Genomic DNA, 20,243 nt, shown 5'->3' with positions numbered 1-20,243 from the left:
CAGGTTTGCATTTCTGGTGCCTCTGTCTTCATACTTCCCTCTTAGTGCTTTGCATGCGACTGTGGATGCAAAGCCACGGAGCATTGAAACCGTAGCTCATCCACCCAAATTAGGTAGATCTTTGTGTCAAGAGAAATGTGCTGTTTATTACCCGTCTTTTCCATGTCGGTGCAACAGGGGTGTTTTGTTTAAACAAATACAGCTCACATCAAGGGATGATTTTACACCTTATTAGAGAAGTCAACAGGCTTCAGGGCAGAGGATGCATCCACAGTGTTGGTAAGTAGTTTGAGAGAATCAGACCGCTAATTTTACCACGGTTAAACTGCGTTGGACATGTCAGCTCTCTTAAAAATGTATGTCTTTTGTTTCAGTAGTGGTTGGTGAAATTTCATAAAACCTAGAGTCTAATACCCACTGGAAACCAATATGAAGCCGACTATCAAGAACGCGATCTTTATTTTAGTATTTTGGGGTAAGTCATTGCAGTGGCAGTTAAGACTGTTATAAGTTTTAAGTTTTTTTTTTTAGAGGGAACCACGTAATGGGAGAAATGTCTTCAAAGGAAATAAAATTGATTTGAGAATTTCAAAAAGCCATTTTAAGAAAGGCAAGCCTGCTGAAATGATAGTTATGTTTCATTTTTGATTGAACTGTTTATTTAAGATAAACTGTACTGTTTTATCTAAAATAATAGAATCTAAAATCTAATCTAAAATAATAGAACATCAAAGTGCCTCTGGAGGTCAGTACAGCTCTTTTACCCCATCATAACTCAAAAAATAAGAGCATTTCACTCAGTGCTTATGTTTTTGTGAACATTTGACATCAAAACATTCGACTGAAGACAGAAATCGAGAGGTTTTCCACTGATTCTATGGGTTGTTAGTTTTGGCATGAACTTGATGGGTTTTGTCCTTCAACAAAGTGGTCAAACTGCAAACTGTCTGCCTTTAAATAAAACTCTTGTTGTCATTTTCTGTCACCTGTACCCTGCCTCCTCTCAGCTCCACTGCTGTTGTGCTGTGCGCCAGAACAGGACTTCTTCCTGCTGTCGGGCGGTGCCACCTGGGAGCAGGCTAGACAACACTGCCAGGTACACTTTTCCACTTTTATATGGTATTAATGCTGCAAGCTTGTCAAAATAACCACATGCAATTACTAGTCAGAGGTCAGAGCCACATTTTTGCTACAGGGTCCTCACCTCCATCAAACTAGTAGATTTTTACAGCAGAACTTCTACTTAAGAAAAATATCAACAAAGTCATGTTACTTGTACATGAGTAGCACTTTCCACCGCTGTCATAAACAAATATGGAAATTGATACATACAGTATTTGACAGCTGTGGTTAGTAGTTACTTTGCAGAGTATGCTTTTACATAAATTCTGATCCATTGAAACTAAGTCAACATTATTGTCTGCAATTAGAGCTACATCATGAAAATATTGTACTTCTTACATCAGTAATGTAAAGAGTAACTAAAAGCAGGACATTTACTTCTACTGGAGTATGTTTCCATTACTGCGCTGTTGCGTTTACTAGAGTAAAAGATTTCTTTTTCCGCCACTGTAAAAAAACAAAAAAAAAAAAGAAAAAAGAAAAAAACAAACAGTAAACACAGTATGAGCTTCAGAGTGCTGGATCAGCTATATGTTGTTCTCGCTGATGTGCTCTGATAGAGTGGATTATCTTTAAACCCCTTCATTAACCCTGTGTGCCCTGTCAGGTCTGTTACCATGAGCTGGTCAGTGTGACCGCACAAAACATCCAGACCATCGTCCGGGTCCTCAACCTCACCTCCGACTCCTGGATCGGCCTCCGCAAGCACCTGAATGCCTCGAGCTCCGGCTCTGCCTTGCCCTGGTCCCGCTGGGCCAATGGGGATCCCCTCACCTTCCAGAACTGGTACCCGGGCTGGCCTAAGGCCAAGCCTGTTAACACAACTCCCGCCTGCAGCTGCTGTTGTCCCAGCGACATAGACACGACAGAACAACCACCAACAACCGATGATCTGATGACAGCTATGAATTCAACTATGGATTCGACCATGGACTGGAGTATCCAAACCCAAACCCTAATCCAAACCCAAACCCAAACCCTAACCCAAACGCTAAACCCAAACCTAACCCATGTCAGTAATACTTCGAGTAATGGTACAAGTGATGAAAATGAGGATGCTGATGGGTACATTGAAGACACTTGTGTAGCCATGCTCAGCTTCGGGGCATGGGTTGAGAAGGACTGCATGAAGCTTCTGCCCTATATTTGTTACGAAGGTACGGCTCAATCGAAGCTATTCCAACATCCTGGATTTTAGACCTCACACAATGCAAACGGCAAAAATCTGGTGCATGTTAGAGCTGAAAATATCACTGAAATATCAAAATCACAATATGGACAAGTGCAATATTCAAAACACAGGAGCTGCAATTTAAAGTGTGTGACAGAATATCATAAATGCAGTATTGTGGTGCCACAGAGAGGCAGCATGTATCACCTGCAATTTGTACTCTCCAGATTTAAGAAAACATTGTTTGGAGCAGACCCCAGCAAAAGTCACATCAGCATCACTTTGCAATAATCACCTCATCAATCACCTCATTAATCCTACAATAATATTACAACAATAAATACAGAAATAAGAAACTGACAATATCTAAAAAGAATACCTATATACACCATATATGCACAGGGTTATTACACTCTTTTGCTGTTTTAAAGTCATAGAGGTATAAAAATTATTGCTCAGTTAAATAGTTAAATAAACAGCTAAATAGTGAAATAGTGATATCACTTGCATTATCCCGTCTGGATGTGTGAGATTCACCTTTTTCATCTGGGATAAGTTTTTTTCAGTGAAAATGAAAATTATAATGCATGAATAAGCATCCCCACTAAAAATGTAAGTCATATCACATTGCATTATTTGCCAAAATAATTGTAATATGATTTATTTTACCATATCATTTACCATTATCATTTTACCATAGCCGCAGTGCATATCTCTATACTGTTTTTTTTTTCCTGTAAATTGACCTAGTAGGAAAAATCATTTCATATGTCAGTTAACACCATTTTGATTATCATTTTGCTTGTCTGTCCCTATTGCATGATTGCTGCCATGTCACTCTTTTTTTCAATCACAGATCGTTTCAAGGGCAGCGCCACGCAGACCAACGTGACCTCCAGCAGCGCCACTCTGACCTGGCAGCCTGGGCCTGGCAACATCAGCCATTACGAGGTAGAGGTCAACGGTGAGAAGCTGCCGGTCCACCTGAGGAATTTGACCTACGACCTCGTCGGCCTGACATCAGGCACCCTGTACTCGGTCAGGGTGTTCGCCGTTAAGTGTAACAGGTCCCTGAACCCGCAGACGGTCCGTTTCTACACCAGTGAGTTCAGATTGAGCTGAGCACGACCGCATGTTTCAGTTCATCCGGTTTGTTCATCTGACGCTGTCGTCCAGTTTAATTACAGCACATTATGTTACGAGCAACAAATAATGACACTTGGAGACTCAGGGCCATAGTGCCTCGACAGTAATTCTGTGACTGTATATTAATCATGTAATAGAGGAGTGGTATGAGAATAATGGAAGAGATCATTAGCAAAAAAAAAAAAAAAAAGGTATTTCCATTTGTATTATTTGCCATAAACCATATTTTTTCAAGCAATACAAATAAAAAAAATCACTGGCAGGCTAATGCATAGGCAATGTGGCTTTTGCGACAACATTTTTGGATTTGGATCCAGAGGTTATATTATGTGAAGAATTACTTACAACTGTCAGTTCCTTTTTTTTCCCCCAGGAATTGCATTTAAATGTTTTTTGCAAATAAACACAAAAAGGCTTAAGGTGAGGGGTAGAGCAGATTGTTATTGGTTTGTTTATTGAAAATCTCATGGACAAAAGCATGTTTTAGCACATTAAGGATCATAACAAAACATCTCTGCACCATTTTTCCCGTCTTTTTCTCCAGGAACATAAACCTAAATTAGGCTGGCGGGATATGAACAAATTGAAATATCACAACATACTTGACTACATAACTCGATGTTGATATTGTAGGGATTAGTATTGGTGCTTCTACAAGATTTAACACACTGTAGAGAATTGCATCCCTTGTGATGCCGTGTTCAAAACTAGGAAAACACAGCACTAATGCCTTATTACCATTTGATGCTATTATTGAAAATCCCAGACAATGTCTAGGCTCATATCACAATCACCAAGCCCCGGCCTACATACTCTTGGTGACTTGTGATAAAATCCTCTCTAAAGGTAGAATGATGCATTCTGGTGTTAAAATCACCTTACACTGTTTTGCCTCATGGGGGCGCTGCAAACGTGATCAAACCAGTGGTGTGCCGATTGGCTCAGGGTCTCCTTCTCTTGTTTTAATCAGGATTAATCAGTAATATTAATGATCAGTGAAGCGATTAATCCAGCAAAAAATTCATGCAATTTTGCTTGTGAACATAAACCCCCAAATTTCTTCTTTTTATCTATATCAAAACTTTTTTTTTTTTTTTTAATTGTTAATTATTTGAGATATGGATTGACATGCATGGAAGATGTCAAAGTACAGTTCTGTTAATCATTAACACAGCAGGTTTTAACACAAGCCATCCTTCCTCTTAGACAGAAATGCATTCATCAGACTGTTTAATTTGTGCATGTGACGCACTCACAGTCCATCATGATGCTGCTTTCTACCATAATAATCCATAATCCACATAATTTAGAAGTTGGAAATTAAGTAAAGTCATGATGATTCAGAAGGATTTGCTCGCCAACCTGATGACATTTCCTTTCTTCCTTTCAGGACCCGGGACGGTGCAAAACCTCAACATTACCATGGTAACAACCACCTCTGTGGCCATGCACTGGACCGTGGACGGAAACGCGAGTCAGTACGAAATCAGAGTGCACGGCACCCAGAACCTGACGAATCTCAGCACCAGCAAGGACACAGAGGTCAGAGGCCTGACGCCCGGAGGCCTGTTCACATTCGAGGTCATGGCGGGGGTCGGGGACAACTCCTTGTGGGGGGAGGCAGCCAGCATCTCCGCCTACACCAGTGAGTCCTCAGATTAATCCCAGTGTTGGTGGAATAATACAACAAACACAACTGTTATATTTAGGCTGGGCAGGCTGCTTGGCACAAATATAACACTTTCTATTACAGGTCTTTATGAGTTTGTTTTTTTTTTTTTTACTTATTTACCCAGTATTCATAATGTAGCATTATTTGTTTAGAATGTTGTTGAGTCGGTTTGAGTGTAGTTTTCTTTTAAAAAATCTACATGTAATAGCCCATAATGACAAGGTGAAAACATGTTCTAAGACATTTTTGTAAATGTATTAAAAATGTAAACATTTAAACATAATAGGTACATAAGTACACCCTTTGCTATGATGCTGAAAATTGAGAGAGTCCACCTGTGGTAAATTCAGTTGATTGAACATGATTTGGAATGGCACACACCTGTCTATACAAGGTCTCACAGTTGACAGTGCATATCAGAGCAGAAACCAAGCAATGAAGTCAAAGGAATTGTCTGTAGACCTCTGAGACTGGATTGGGTCAAGGCACAAATCTGGGGAAGGATACAAAAAAATTTAGGCAGCACTGAAGGTCCGTAGGCACATGGCAACCCGCTTGGAGTTTGCCAAAAAGCACCTTAAGGACTCTCAGACCAGGAGAAACAAAATTCTCTGGTCTGATAAAACCAAAATAGAACTTTTTGGCCTGAACTCCAATCGTCATGTCTGGAGAAAAACAGGCACTGCTCATCGCCTGGCTAACACCATCCCTACTGTGAAGCATAGTGGTGGCAGCATCATGCTGTGGGGATGTTTTTCTGCGTCAGGAACTGGACGACTAGTCCGCATAGAGGGAAAGATGACAGCAGCCAAACACAGAGAGATTCTTCAAAACTTGCTCCAGAGTGCTGTGAAACTCAGACTAGGGTGACGATTCATCTGCTAACACAACAATGACCCAAAGCACACAGCCAACATAACAAAGGAGTGGCTTCAGGAGCAGTCTGTGAATGTCCTTGAGTGGCCCAGCCAGAGCCTGGACTTGAATCCAATTGAACATCTCTGGAAACACCTAAAAGTGGTTGTCTACAGACTCTGCCCATCCAACCTGACTGAGCTTAAGAGGATCTGCAGAGAATGGGAGAAAATGCCCAAAAACAGGTTTGCCAAGTTTGTAGAGACATAACCAAGAAGACGTGAGGCTGTGATTGCTGCAAAAGATGCTTCAACAAAATATCAAGCCATGGGTGTAAATATTTATGTACCTATTATGTTTAAATGTTTACATTTTTAACACATTTACAAAAACGTCTGAAAACATGTTTTCTCTTTGTTTTTATGGGCTATTTTGTGTAGATTTTTTTTTTTTAAAAAAAGAAAACTGTATTCAAATCTAGGGGTGTAACGGTTCACCCAACCCACGGTTCGGTTCAAACTTCGGTTTTTGAATCACAGTTCAGTTCAAACCTTGGTTTTCAAAAACTACTGAAGAAACGTTTTGAACACTTCTAGAAAAAAAAGAACGAGGTTTTTAATTACCCAGTTGTCAGTGATATCATGTCCAACCATGTGTAGTTAATGCAGTGAACTCTGTGCTGCTTCAGTTCTCTAGTAGTTTAGCCTTCACGTCTTCGTAAAGTTCAGCCAACACATTTTGGCTGAAATGTGGTCGACTCGGCACGTCATGTCGCTGTTCCAGGACACTTAGCAAATGCCCGAACGAAGCATTACTGTGATAATGTATGTAATAATACAATTATACAACTATTACCAACAAAATAAAATGTATAATCAAAAATCGATTCACATTGTGGGCATTTCGCTCTCAAAATTTAATTTGTTTTTGCCGGTATTCTCTCCGTTTCAGTGGAAATACAGGAGATGTGACGTTAACTAGTCCTTGTCAGCCAGCCAATTTGGGCTTATCATGTTTTGTAGACATGATAAGCCAAAATCTGCTTAGCTAGCTCAATCATGTTGTAACTAGAATATCCGCTGAAAAAAATATTTTTTTCATGGACTGATAGTTATACTTCTGCCGACTTCTCGGTCATTTTTAAGCTAACAGGTGCCGTGACAGTGACTCACCAGCACCGCTGATATTTATCTACAACCAGCTTATATTAACAGTTATATTTAAATATAGGCTACTGCTTTCCGGTGTCTGCGCCAGAACAAACATCTATCTTTTCATAAACTCACCGGCAGACGTTTCATTTCAGCTGGGGGTGTGTCACTCCAAGTTACTGTTAGCTCCTGTTAATGTGGCTGAGCAGCAGAAGTTTTGTCAACCCGGTGTTTTTCAGGTCGTCTTGTAGACATTCGACGGCCCAAGACGTTGACCGGGCCGTACCGGCTTCATTTCCTGACCTCTCCAGCTAATCCAGCTCTTCACTCGTCACTCTCGCGTATCTCTCCTTTCTCTGACCTGTCTTGTCTTCCTCGTTCAGCCGTTTATCCAAACTTAGGTCGCCAAATAAATCAAAAATCGACAACCAAACGGTCCATTATGCAAGCTAACAAAGTTGACAGCGGCTTTTGATGCAGGTTTCAATGAAACGTTTCTCATTGCCATGGAAACCACACAGACTCGGGCAATAAAATATAAACGGAGTACTATTTTCAGTGATGAGGTTTTTAAGCGTTATTACACGAGAGGGTGTGCTTGACCGTCATTATTGTCACGACGGTGATGAGGATAATGTCCATCCTCACTGATATTAACAATGAAGCCAAAGTGAACCGAGGTTCGGGAAAACGGAATGAGTTTCTAAACCGAAATCCTTTGGACCGAGGTTTTCCGGTTCGGTCCATAACCGTTACACCCCTACTCAAATCGGTTTTAGAATAAGTCTGTAACTTAAAATGTGGAAAAAGTGAAGGGAAGTGAATACTTTCTGATGGCACTGTATGTATTAGCCTGTGTGGTTTTTTATGTATTGTGTATAGAGATGAATGCAGCTGATGTGTGTTTTGGGGTTTCCTAAAAGCCTCTGAGCGCTCCGTCCACTGAGTGCCGAGGCCTTAGAGACACTGTGGGAAGAGGTTGGCTGCTGATGTCTGAACACCAGAACAGGACAGACTTTGCTCAGCTGGCTGTGAGATGAGCTGAGGTTGTTGTTTTTTTTTCCTTTGGCAGGCAGCTTGCCAGCTCATGTAATCTGAAATTCAAATCAGGGGCAAATTAAAGCCACAGGATCCGACTGATGTATCGACGCTTGTGCGGTTGCTCAGTCTGCTTCAGATTTGTGTTGTTCTCTCCTCCAGAGCCTGGCAAAGTGTCCAACCTGACCGTGTCTGAAAACTATCCTCACTCCGTGATGCTCAGCTGGAATCCACCTGAGGGAAACGTCATGGAATACCGGGTGACAGCTCTGAACATCACCAATGTGTAGGTTCACTCACTGACATGCACCCACTCATAAATAAACACCTTTGCCCTCTTTGTGCTGACTATATTTCTTCTCGAAACCAACAGTCCCTTATTATCACTCAGAAAATATCACTGTGTTTCTTATGCGTCTGTTTCTCCTCCTGGCAGCATGCTGTCCAACATTACAGTGAATGCTACGAAGACAACAGTGGAAAACCTGCCGACGGGGACCAAGCTGTGGCTGAGTGTGGTGGCGCTGGTAAACGGCTCCGTGGAGGGAGACAACGTCACCACCACCAGCAGCACTGGTGACTAGACACACACGAAGGCTCGGTTGATCGACTGCTCCACTGTAGGGAAGCCACAAGCGGCGATACTTTGGCGCCACGTCATACCGTAATTTGGAAAACGATGTGTTTTAGTAGTGGTCGTGTACAGCTCCTCGAATTTGAAATGAGCCTTTTGTTGAGGTGTTTTGTTTTCTACTTGAAGGCCACAGGCTGATGTTGCACTTAGAGCTCAAGATGCTCTTGTTCTCATTTTTATTTTTTAAAATTTAGCTTTTATTTAGCCAGGAAGATCACATGGAGATACAAGATCTCTTTCTCCAGGTAGTCCTGGTCCATGTCTAGTCCTGGTTGGAAGCGCCACAGTGGCTCACCTGGTAGAGCGCGTACCACATATCAAGCCTGAGTCTGTACCAGAGTGCGGATCGGGCTGCATATTTTTGTCCCGCACAGGAACCGAGCCCGACCCGAACCCGACAGGCATTCTTGTTTTTGTGTCTGAACCCGACCAGAGCCCGAGATTTTGCTCGTCTTCCATCGCTAAATTACATTTACCGCCTGAAATAACCTACGTGTCACCTTCAGCGTTGTCACATAAACTCCAGGGCTATACAGGAAATTTCCCAGGTCCATAATTTTTCTCTGAAATAATGCCAACATGACCAAACCCAACCCAAATCCGAACATAATTTCTAAATATTTGTCGGGTCAGGTATCTACGCTTTAGTGCGCACTGGAGCGGCCTCGGTTTGAATCCAGACCAAACCCTTTGTTGCATGTAAAAAAAAAAAGAAGAAAAAAATGTATCCTGCCTCTCTTGTCTCTCTGCACTTTTGCTACTGAATCAAGCAGGAATGCCAAAACAAACAAACAAAAAAAAAAAAAACACCATGGGGATTCTGTTAACTTGTTAATGTATGTGGTGTTGATTCAGGTACAGAGAATCGTGGAAATTCTACCAAAAGTATGTGGCATCCTTGCTTGACCTTTTTTTGCACGCTTTTATAAAAAACTATTATATAACTAAAAATATTTTTCTTTTGGCATTGCAGCAAAGGGCTCGTCTCAGAATTAAACTGGGCTGCTGCACCTCAGTTCGTGGTGCACACTCTACCAAGGGATCTTATAATTTATGAGGAACCCTTTACTTGGAAAGCAGAAACAAAAGACGACAAAAAGGAGTTTTGAGATAAAACCCTCCAGCTGTCTCTACTCCAGTACAGTGCTGTGTATTTAGTATTATCATTGCCATATTGTTGTGTCTGTGTGTCACTTCTACAAATCTGACTCTGTGCCCCCCGCCTGGCCCTCCTCTGCCCACAGCTCCTGCATCCGTTTCCAGTTTACGTTTGCTCCCAACATCTAACAGCATCACTGCCAGCTGGGAACTTCTTGAGAGTGGCTATGAATACTTCGACGTCGAGTACCAGCAGAGCGGCTTCAGCAAGAACAATCAGACATCCAAAAACACGACGCTGACTATTAACGGCCTGAAGGCTGCGGCAAACTACACAGTGGCCGTCTACACCGTGAGCGGAGATCTCAGGAGTCCAAAAACGGTCATGTCCAACTTCACCTGTGAGTGATTTTGTCCCATCTCATGTTGGTCCTGACTGCACTGTAGAATTTCAAAATCTCAGGCTTTTGAAATAAACTGGTGAAGAAAAACCTTGACTGCTGGATGAACTGTCTTGTTTCCAGTGCCGGTGAAGCCCGGTGAACCCAGCATCCGGTCATGGAATGCAAGCCGCATCAGCCTGGAGTGGCCTGCCAGTGAAAACACAGAGGCAGCCCGGTACCTGGTCAGCGTCCGCGCTTCCTTCTGGGGCGACCACTGGGATGAGACAGTCAACAAAACCAGCATCACGTTTGATAACCTGCGCTCAGGAACCAAGTATGACTTTGAAGTGCGAACGCTGGCGGGGGATCTGAAAAGCGATCCTGTCTCCATATCAAAGCAGACAGGTGAGATAATCACAGCTGAGACTTCCTTTATCAAACCATTTTTTTTTTTTTGCATTTCTTTTAATTTCTGAGGATCTGATTAGAGCAGTTTTCCATATTGAACAAAATATCAGAAACATTCGACAACTACAGGAAAGTCAGTACAATTATATTTACTTAGGCTAAAACAAACAAAAAACTGGGACTGCAAACGATCAGCAGGGCTGTTGAATTTATAGCTTCAGATCAGAGCAGAATGACTGCAAGGAAAATTAATTACTGAAGTCAATATTATAGTGAGGAAGTAGCCTTTAGTAAGCAAAGTGAGTAAGGAAAGTAAAAGTAAAGGCAGCACCTTCCATGATTTGGGCGTCTACCAGCATGCAAATTTCAACGTAGTGTCAGAAATTCAGTTTTCTTGAGACAACAACAGCAATATAAGAGTAATAATAATAACAGCAACTTTTTTGAATAGTGATTTTCTTTCATCATGTAAAAAGTGTTTCACAGAGCCAAAAGAAATGTCTGTAATTTATTTGTACAAAGACTGAATGCTCTGTAAGCCAAAGAATGACTTGTAAACTTACTCGATTTTCCATTGGCTTCAATGCTTTCCATGAGATAAAAAGTTCACATACTTTTTAAAATAGATTGCACCCATCGATTAAATCCATATTTTGATGATCAATCACAAACGGCTCCCTCTTCACCTTACATGTTTGACTTTTTCCTCTTCGTCTTGCCCAGATCCAGAGGAGGGCAGGATCGTTCTGTCCATGCTGTGCTCCTCAGTGGAGCCTCTCCTCTGCGACCACCAAACCACAAGGGACCACATGTTTGAAAAGGTACATCCATCATCCAAATGCAAATGTTAATTTGTGTTGGTGGGAAATGTTTTTAACTGTGTTCGCTCCAGCTTAACCAAAAGCAAAAATTAAATTGGATTTAATTATTTCAGCTCTTGCAACAGCGGTATGAGAGGCAGTGGCCTAGGCGTCTGCGCTGTGGATACAGGCTGGTGTGATGGCTTGACCGTTTTTGTTCATTTTTGTGTGTTTTTTTTTGCCGCAGTTGCATGACCATTTCAAGGGCCTGATGTCGACGCAGGTCTTCTGGAACCTGACCGTGCTGAAGCCCTGACTTGGACCAAACAGACACACATAGAAAAAATGTGAAGTTGATCTTTTTGTTCTGCTGTTGGGTCTTGGTGGTGGCTTGTTTGGAGAATTATTTTCTGTCTTGAGTTTTCTGTGAATATGAAGATGTAGCTCCCACATCCTGCTATCCCCCTGAAAGTCATTACACTCACCAGTGCAGTAATGAACCTGTTGGCAATGGAAATAAGAAAGCATTGACATAAAGTGGCATCTTAGTATGAGTTGCAGGAATAGATATAGTTGAAATTTTGCATTTTGTTAGTGCGCTGCATAAACTGATGGAAATAAATAACCATAGATGAGTGATTTGTGATTTAAGATAATAGTTGTGTCTGTGTGCCTATTTGAATAAAAACTAATTACAAAAAAAAGTTACCATAGTAAAAGTCCTGATGGCTTTGGTTGACAATAAGAAGATTATTAATAGACACTTAACAGGTAGACCTGGTGAGCAAAGACTTGCTGAAGCGAAATATCTTGATGATGACAATAGTGTTTTTTTTTTTTTTTTTTTTTTTTTTTTACCTGCAACATAACATCAAGGTGGGTCTACAACCATACGTGGTGTGTGTGTTGTAACACACCCTGCCAGCTCGATTTCATTCAAAATGTCACTTTTAATACACCTGAGCTCCTTTGCTGAACAGAGATACTGTAGTAAGAGGAAGGGGTGGAGTGATCACATTCTCCACAACAGAATCAAGTGTAAATGAGGGCGTCTGTGTGTGAATCGGTGAACGCTTCATCCTGAGAATGAAAAAGGAACGGGGGCAGCAGGATGGATTCATCACAGAGGAGGCCACGGGATGATGCCAGCACCTGCAGCTTAATTATAGATACAGCACGTCTCTGTGTGACTTCAGCTGTTTTTGGTCTGAAATGAGAGATCCAGCATTTCAAAGGAGAAACACTTTCTCTTCGAAAATGATTACATAACCCTAATTATAAAACAAAAAGTGAAATAACACATTGCATCCTCTGCAGTTTAGAGAATTTAAGGGTAGAGTGAGTCAGCATCTGAAGTTGGCCCCTTGTCCCTGGCTATACCGTACCACTGACAGTGAGTTTTTGTTTTTACTAGGATAGAGACGGAATGAAACGTGCCTCCATAGCTCCTCAGCTCTGACTGTCGAGTTATTAGAGTCATAAACCTGTAATAAGCCTCGTGTTTTGGGCAGGAGTTTCTTGTACATATACAGGAGCTTTCATCGAGGGTTTAATATCACTGAAAACATTTTCTGCTAATTTCTTGTTAATTTTTATTGTACACATTTTTTGACAATTTTTTAAATTTCAGTTTTTTATTCTTTTTTTAACTACTTTTTTTTTTTTTTCTAATTTGCCCATCATTTTTCACTCCATGTTTTTGGAAGAAATAAACTGAATTTGCTCACGTTTCAGAGGGTTAATAAGACTGAATTTGTTAGTAGTAGCTGGTAGCCGCTAGTTTTTTTGTTTGTTTATTTTTGTTTTATTAAGGATATTTGCCAGCCTTTTCATTAATATGAAGCTACACAACATCCAAAAATCAAAGAAAAATAAGATGCCTGAAAGCGTCTCTCCTATTAACTTAAAGACACCAAGACACATGAATTGAATATTTATTATTTATTTACTTATGTACAAATCATGAAAGGTTGCGTTATAAAGGTGCGTTATAAAGTGAATATATACAATACATAGAAATAGAAACATATACATGTAGATGCTGAGTGCACTTACATTTCAATATTATATATATTTTATATATATTAAATACTATATTTATACATTCTGTCTCACAAATGGTAATAACAATTAAGTGAGATTCACCGACATATTTTGCTGTCCATGCCATATTTATCTTTCTTGAACAGACTGGAGAAGTTGAGACACTCAATACTCTAGCTAGCTTATTCCATTTTCTTCAAAAATGTTTATTAGGCCTATATAAATTTTAAGTTCTGTCTGGCTTCTTCAAGAGCTTATGAACATTTCTCCAGTGGTGCTATTATTTTCTTGAAGCTATTTAGATTTATTTAGAGTGCCATGTTCAGACATATTTACTCCCTGTTTTATGTTTCTGCTATGGTTTAGACCAGAAGGTGTTTGCTGTAGGAAACAACATTGGCACTTTGATTGGTGCAGGTTGTATATTTGGAGTTTGGGTCAGTTCAGAACTGACGGGTGAACTTTTCAGAAATGTTTGGTCCAGTTCTCTGAGAATTAGCTGAATTTGATAATATCAAATTGGAGCACTGGATTTAGGAGCTGCAAAATCCATTGAAATTCAGAGAATTCATGAGATTTTCTTCCTTTCAGAGTCACAAGCTTGGAAGACTAGGGTGACATTTGAACTTCACAAAGCTTCAGTTAAATTTAAACTCCCATTTCCTGCGATCCAAGTTCAGGTGCTTCCAAGACTCCGGTGAGAGGTGTCGTACAGAGACCCTGTATGCAGATGATGCCTCATTAATTCACAGAGATTTTGTGTGGTGGGATGATGGTCATGAGCGTACGCCCATCCATTGGGGCGAACAGTGGGTACAGCTTCCCTCTGAAGGTCCCGGTGAAGGTGTAGATGTGGGACTTGGTGTCGGCGTTGTAGAAGGAGATCTGGCCCTCTTCGTAATCCAAGTAGACGCCGATGCGGCGCGGCACAAGGCCCACGGGCAGCGGGGTCTCCGGCTTAGTGCAGGCGTAAAACTGGTGGGTGCTGCGCCACAGGGCCCAGTAGCCCTGCTGGGGGGTCATGGGGAAGCGGCCATGGCGCTTGGACTCGGCGGTGGTCAGCCCCACGCGCCAGTAGCCATTGTTGGCGATGTCCACCTCCCAGTAGTGGCGGCCGCTGGCGTAACCCTCCCAGCCCAGCACGCAGGGCCAGCTGTTGAACCGCTGGGAGCTGTAAGGCAGATCGGACTCCGAGATCCCCTCCTGAACCTTGCGCTGGTCGTCCGACAGCTGCAGCCAGGGGTGGTTGGTGTTGGGGTCGAGCATCACATCAGCTGGTGGGGCAAAGAGACACTCATGAGCTTATTAAGGTATGCATGGGATGATGAAAATGGGGGTACCAGCCATGTTAATACACACATTTAAGTGTCCTTAAATGTGTCCCTCAATACAAGTTTTTTTTTTCCAAACTGAATGTAATGTGTGCTGTTCATTCCCAGTGTAAGATGGTCTTACCTGCTGCCTTGACAATCCAAGACCACACTGAAAACAGAACAAAAAGAACAAAACAAAACAGATGTTACACTCTGCGCCCTGCACATTGTGCGTGAGTCCAAATGAATGAGGGAGCCGCTTTTGTGGCACGTCATCGACAAAAGTGAACACACACCTGAGTTGGGGATGTAGCGTGGAATTCCTGCCTTCCAGGTCCGCTGTTTGGTCAGTAGCCATAACTGAGGAATCAACCTCTGAAAAAAAACAACAACAACTAATGTCTCATAACGTGTTTGCATAATTCGGCTCGCCTTTGTGGCCTCATGTCCACTCTATTGTTTCCCGGCTGAAGATAATGCTTGGAGGAGAGATCACAGGTTTTATGATGGGAATAATAGGTGACACAAGAGCCACTTCACCACTTTTGAAGTCTCAAAGGTCACAGACAGACATGTATGGACAGTCAGAAACAACTGATCCATTGTGCCAGAGGCAATTTACCGTTAGTGCAAGGTGCTTTGAAAAGTCATTTGAAGTGTTTGTGCCCACACTTAAACAAAGAGACACCGGAGACAAATAACAATATAAGTTTGCTAAGTACGTTTTACTGTCATCTGTGAATGTGAAGATAGTAGATCTGCTGAATCTTCACTGTCATGTTGTTATCAGGGCAACAGCAGATCATGGTCACATAAAATTACTTTATCACAATGTTAATTGATTCATGTCTTGCAGCAAAAGGCCAGAGTTCACTCTGTTTCTGGCTCAGTATACCACAGATTACATAAACGCATTTCATAACCTGGCCACGTTCATTTTTGCAACACATATGTCATGAACACATGCACATGTTTTCTTGTTCAAAGGTGGAAAACCTGATATTGGTAGTAGTTTGATGTTGGCTGCTAAGAGGCGTCACTTTATCTTCTACTCACATAGAGATTGATGGTATAAAGGTGAAGCATATCATGTTAAGTTTAGTTTTTAAAGTCTGCACAAAATAGTTGTTCTGGAGGATCACCAACAATTTTAAAATACTGGATGATTTATTGTTGTTCAAAACAGACAGAACATATTTTAGAGTGTACTTATGACAGGTTTAACCGATATATTAGTTAACTTTGTGATAAATAAACTTTGTAGCTCGGCCTGGAGTCAGCAACAGGGCGGTGCTCCTCAAGGTTGCAGGGGTTCAGTGTCTTGCTCATAGACACTTCAGCGGGGCAAATATTTGCTAAAAAGGAGCATGAACAACTCCCTACTCACTACAACACCCTGCCCCTCTCTGCGTGTGTGTGTGTGTGTGTGTGTGTGTGTGTGTGTGTGTGTGTGGCTCACCGTGCAGTCCTCCCTGAGCAGAGACCAGGTGATGAACTCCAGCAGGGGCAGCAGGTTGACCAGCCTCTTCTTCCTCAGGCCCAGCAGGCGCAGGACCTGGCCGAGCTCCTCGCTCTGCACACCACAACTCTGAACACACACACACACACACACACACACACACACACACACACACACTGCGATTCAGATCAACTGCTTGATCTCACACTATTTCCTTTTCGAGAGTTTCATCACAGAACAACTTCCCCCGCTCTGAAAAACATGACACTTATTCTGAGAAAATGATCGCCATGATGATAATAACACTAGTTGTCCGTGTAGCCATATTTATAGCCTATGTATGCATTTTATTTATACGCATTTGAGCTAATAATACTTACAAGTGGCACCTTTTTCCTGGAATTTTGCTGTCCTGGTAACTCTTTGCCATCCCCTATAGCTTTTTCCACATTTTTTTTTCTAAACATTTATGTGTTTTTTGTTGTTTGGGAACAAAACTCTGCTACAATGAGCTGTGTCCTTAATGATAAATCACCTGAGCACTGAAGGATCATATTTCCCTTACATTTTTAACCATCAGATTTGGATCTGATCCGTATGATTTTCCCTGTGCATTAGCTTTGTCTGTACAAGAGGAATCACTGCCCTAATCGGAGATAACCCTACATGTGCTGTGAGAGGGATTACCTTCACACAGTTTTATGCCAGTTAGAGGGACCCAAACTCTCTAAAAGAAATTGCACTCCTCACCTCTGAGGCCATCTGCAGCTCCTTGGCCCACTCCATGATCCTCATTTGTGAATCCTCTTTGCCGTCCACATCCTGTTTCTCATCATCTTCTTGGCTCTCGGACACCCAGGGTGTTTCTTTCAGCAGCTGAGTACACAGAGGAATGGGCTTATTTTCACCTTCAAATCAGTTTGAGGTGCAGCTGTTGGTTATTTATCATGTTACTGATAAAAAAATAAATAAAAAAAAAAAAAAACAGAGTGTCGGACGCTTGACCACATCTCATATTTTCTGTGCTCACCTTGTCAATGTGGTGCAGCTCGTTGGCCCACTCCAGGATCAGTTTCCTACTCTCTTCCAGGCTGCGCTCGGTGCGCCGGTCAGACATTCGGGCCTCATTTTTACTGGTGCCTTTACCGCCCTGCAACACACACACACACACACACACACAGTGTCACTCAGTGTCACACACTGTTGATAACATAATGGCACTCAAATGGAATTTAACAGTCACCATCATAAGACATGCAAGTAGAAATGATGACAATGTTTTGTTTTGATGCCAAAATTCAGTGTCCTTTACAACAAAAGCGAGTGAGGAGCAAGTCAACTAAAGTATGAATTTTCCCTTTCAGGTTATTTAAGTCATCAAAGAAGGTCTGGAGGGTTAAAAGTAGGGCTAAATATGTCACAAATAAATCAATAATAGTAAAAATAGATGTGACTGAGCTTGATGATTTTCTTTACAGCACCTGGTAGTAACATATTTCAAGGATTCATTCTGGTCAGAAAGTGCACCAGATGTGGCTTGTTTGTGGGTCAAAGCTTCATTAAACAAGGCACTTAGGGATGTTTTTTTTTCTTTCTTTTTTTTTTTTTTTCACACGACATGTCAAAAGGGGTCAAGTCCCTCTGACCTTGACCATTTTTTTTTTTTTGCTGTGTAACTCAGTCAACACCCACCAGATCGGCCCCCACCCTGTGCACTAATAAAACACAGAGGGTAATTTCGCTTGGCTATAAAAGTATCACCAGCATGCATCCTATCAGCATCCAGCCGCTCAATTAACCTATTTATAACTCTGTGGGCGATCAGCCACGTAATCGTTTCCCATAGCAACGCTTATCCTACCTCGACGGTATCTTCAAGCTGTGCTAAATTGTTATTTACCCCAACCTTTTTGGACTTTTTACCTGTTACACAAGGATTTTATATGGCCGAGGAAGAGCACCTAACCATGTTTACAGCTATTTAAGTGAAAATGAATTCAACTGTAAGCTTTATCTGCACTTGTGAACTTGGTGGTGGTATGATCAGCTAAAACGAGTTAGACCACTTTGTTTTACATCTTGGTTATTGAATCTCTTATCTATACTCTGATCCAGAGTGTTTTTGTTGACTTGGTTCCTTAAGTGACTCACATCCTATGACAGCATCATTATTAAAGGAAATTGGGGGTTTTAGGAAAATGGGTCAAACCCTTATCAATATCTTCATTTTTTTTGTTTTTTTTTTTTGTACCTTGTGCCTCATGTTTATATTTCACATGATATCGCCTATTAGCCCGACTTAAGCATGCACATATTTATGTAGTCTATTATCTTAATCTTTGTCCTCACATATCATTGATAACGCAGCATAATCTTGTTTTGAAAGAGCATTGAGATTAGACCTTGATCTCGATTAGAACTTGGTTTCCTTCTCTTTCTTTCTCTTTTTCTTTCTCCCTTACCTTGCACACTTGGTCTACTTGTTCCTTCCAGTGTTTGATGAACTGGACACACTCCTGAAGGCTGCGCAGATCCTTCAGGCCACTCTGACGAGTTTGTTTCTGCAGGACACATAAAGGGTTACATTGAGGTCGATTCATCATGGATACTCAAGGGTTTTTGACTGTGTGTATGTGTGTGTGGTGTACCTGCGACTGTGTGCCGGGGCTGCTGGCATTGTTGTTTCTGCTGGGGGCTGAGCTGTGAGCTGTGACCCTTTCCTCCGGCAGGTTCCAGCGCACCGCCCCGATGCTGCTGCTCAGGGTGGTGCCCTCCACATCTGAGAAGTGCTCTGGGAGGGCAGGGGAACATTTAGCTATACAACTCACTGTTAATGTCACACACACACACCTGACTGTCCCCCTCAACAGAGAAATGACTTAACTTTTCCTTTACGTGAGACACAGGAGGAAAGTCTAAGTTGGATTATGTAATTTAATTTAATATCATTCTCTCAGAGGGGGTCTTAATTCTTGAAGTGCCATTAAGATTATACAGCTGCAATTGAAGCGATCGTTAACCAGGAGTTGAAAGGCACGATATCGCCTTGGATTTAATCCATGAATGATATGAGCATCACTGAAGCAGCTTGTCAGGACGTTCTCCATCAAACCAGGCACCAAACCAGTTTGGTCTGAGCAAAGGTTGCAGTTTATCACTGGCCACTAGTGTTGCAACATGGTAGGGACAATGACTGAATTGAAGCAAATCACTTACTGGTTTTATGTTTCAGAATGCCTTTCATCTCAAAATGTTGCATTCCTTACTCCTGTGGAAAAGGGAAAACAAAGGTTGGAAAAGATTCTTGAAACTGAAGTGTGGTGGCTGAACATCACTTTCTGTGACTTTCTGTGACAAGGTTTTCAAAACCGTTATGAGTAGAAAATGATAGAAACTTAAAGTGCAAAATATTTATGAGGCATAAATGTGCAAAGCAGCTATTCTTTGAACAGTATTGACGTTAAACGTAGCTGAAGTGTCAGTCGACCTGTTTGATTCACCTGCAGCGAACCATCAGAAACCTTCAGTTTATTGCCAGCATTACCAGTAGTACCAATAGTAGTAATTGTAATACCAGTACCAATACTAATACCAATATCAATACCTATACCAATACTAATATTAATATTAATACAATGCTAATACTAATATTGATGCTAATGCTAATAGCAATACTAACAATACTCGTACCAATACTAATACTAATATGAATACTCATACTAATACTAATACCAATACTAATATTAATACAAATACCAATAATACTAATACCAGTACTAATACTAATACTAATACTAATATCAATACCATTACTAAGACTAATGTTAATACCAATACTAATACAATACTAATACTAATACCAATAATACTAATACCAGTACTAATATTAATACTAATACCAATACCATTACTAACACTAATGTTAATACCAATACTAATACAATACTAAT

The 20,243-nt window shown here is 41.3% G+C and overlaps 2 protein-coding genes across 3 annotated transcripts; one reads left to right on the top strand and one right to left on the bottom strand.

The window, feature by feature from the left end:
• The first annotated feature begins 145 nt into the window (after positions 1-145).
• On the top strand, positions 146-12,063 carry LOC115376783 (receptor-type tyrosine-protein phosphatase eta). Of its 2 annotated transcripts, none has more exons than XM_030076547.1 (12): positions 146-279; positions 378-475; positions 1,008-1,096; positions 1,730-2,279; positions 3,150-3,395; positions 4,830-5,084; positions 8,318-8,441; positions 8,592-8,731; positions 10,034-10,288; positions 10,412-10,675; positions 11,402-11,499; positions 11,726-12,063. In XM_030076547.1, exons 2-12 carry the CDS (start codon positions 430-432, stop codon positions 11,792-11,794), a joined length of 2,136 nt encoding a protein of 711 aa, XP_029932407.1. In that variant the 5' UTR covers positions 146-279; positions 378-429; the 3' UTR covers positions 11,795-12,063. The 2 variants fall into 2 exon arrangements, with proteins under 2 accessions (XP_029932407.1, XP_029932406.1); XM_030076546.1 differs by having other exon boundaries at positions 375-475.
• A 2,176-nt stretch (positions 12,064-14,239) lies between these two features.
• LOC115376243 (E3 ubiquitin-protein ligase TRIM58) lies at positions 14,240-19,552 on the bottom strand. Its single transcript, XM_030075735.1, has 9 exons — positions 19,510-19,552; positions 18,942-19,084; positions 18,756-18,854; positions 17,324-17,443; positions 17,044-17,169; positions 16,294-16,422; positions 15,131-15,209; positions 14,977-15,003; positions 14,240-14,795 (listed from the first exon to the last, which is right to left on the bottom strand). The coding sequence occupies exons 1-9, from the start codon at positions 19,550-19,552 to the stop codon at positions 14,263-14,265; spliced, it is 1,299 nt and encodes a 432-aa protein (XP_029931595.1). The 3' UTR covers positions 14,240-14,262.
• Positions 19,553-20,243: the final 691 nt, after the last annotated feature.

The sequence above is a fragment of the Myripristis murdjan genome, chromosome 18 (assembly GCF_902150065.1).
Source record: "Myripristis murdjan chromosome 18, fMyrMur1.1, whole genome shotgun sequence".
NCBI classification, from domain to species: domain Eukaryota; kingdom Metazoa; phylum Chordata; class Actinopteri; order Holocentriformes; family Holocentridae; genus Myripristis; species Myripristis murdjan.
The sequence above is the reverse complement of the archived record's forward strand: the minus strand, read 5'-3'. Positions and strand labels throughout refer to the sequence as shown.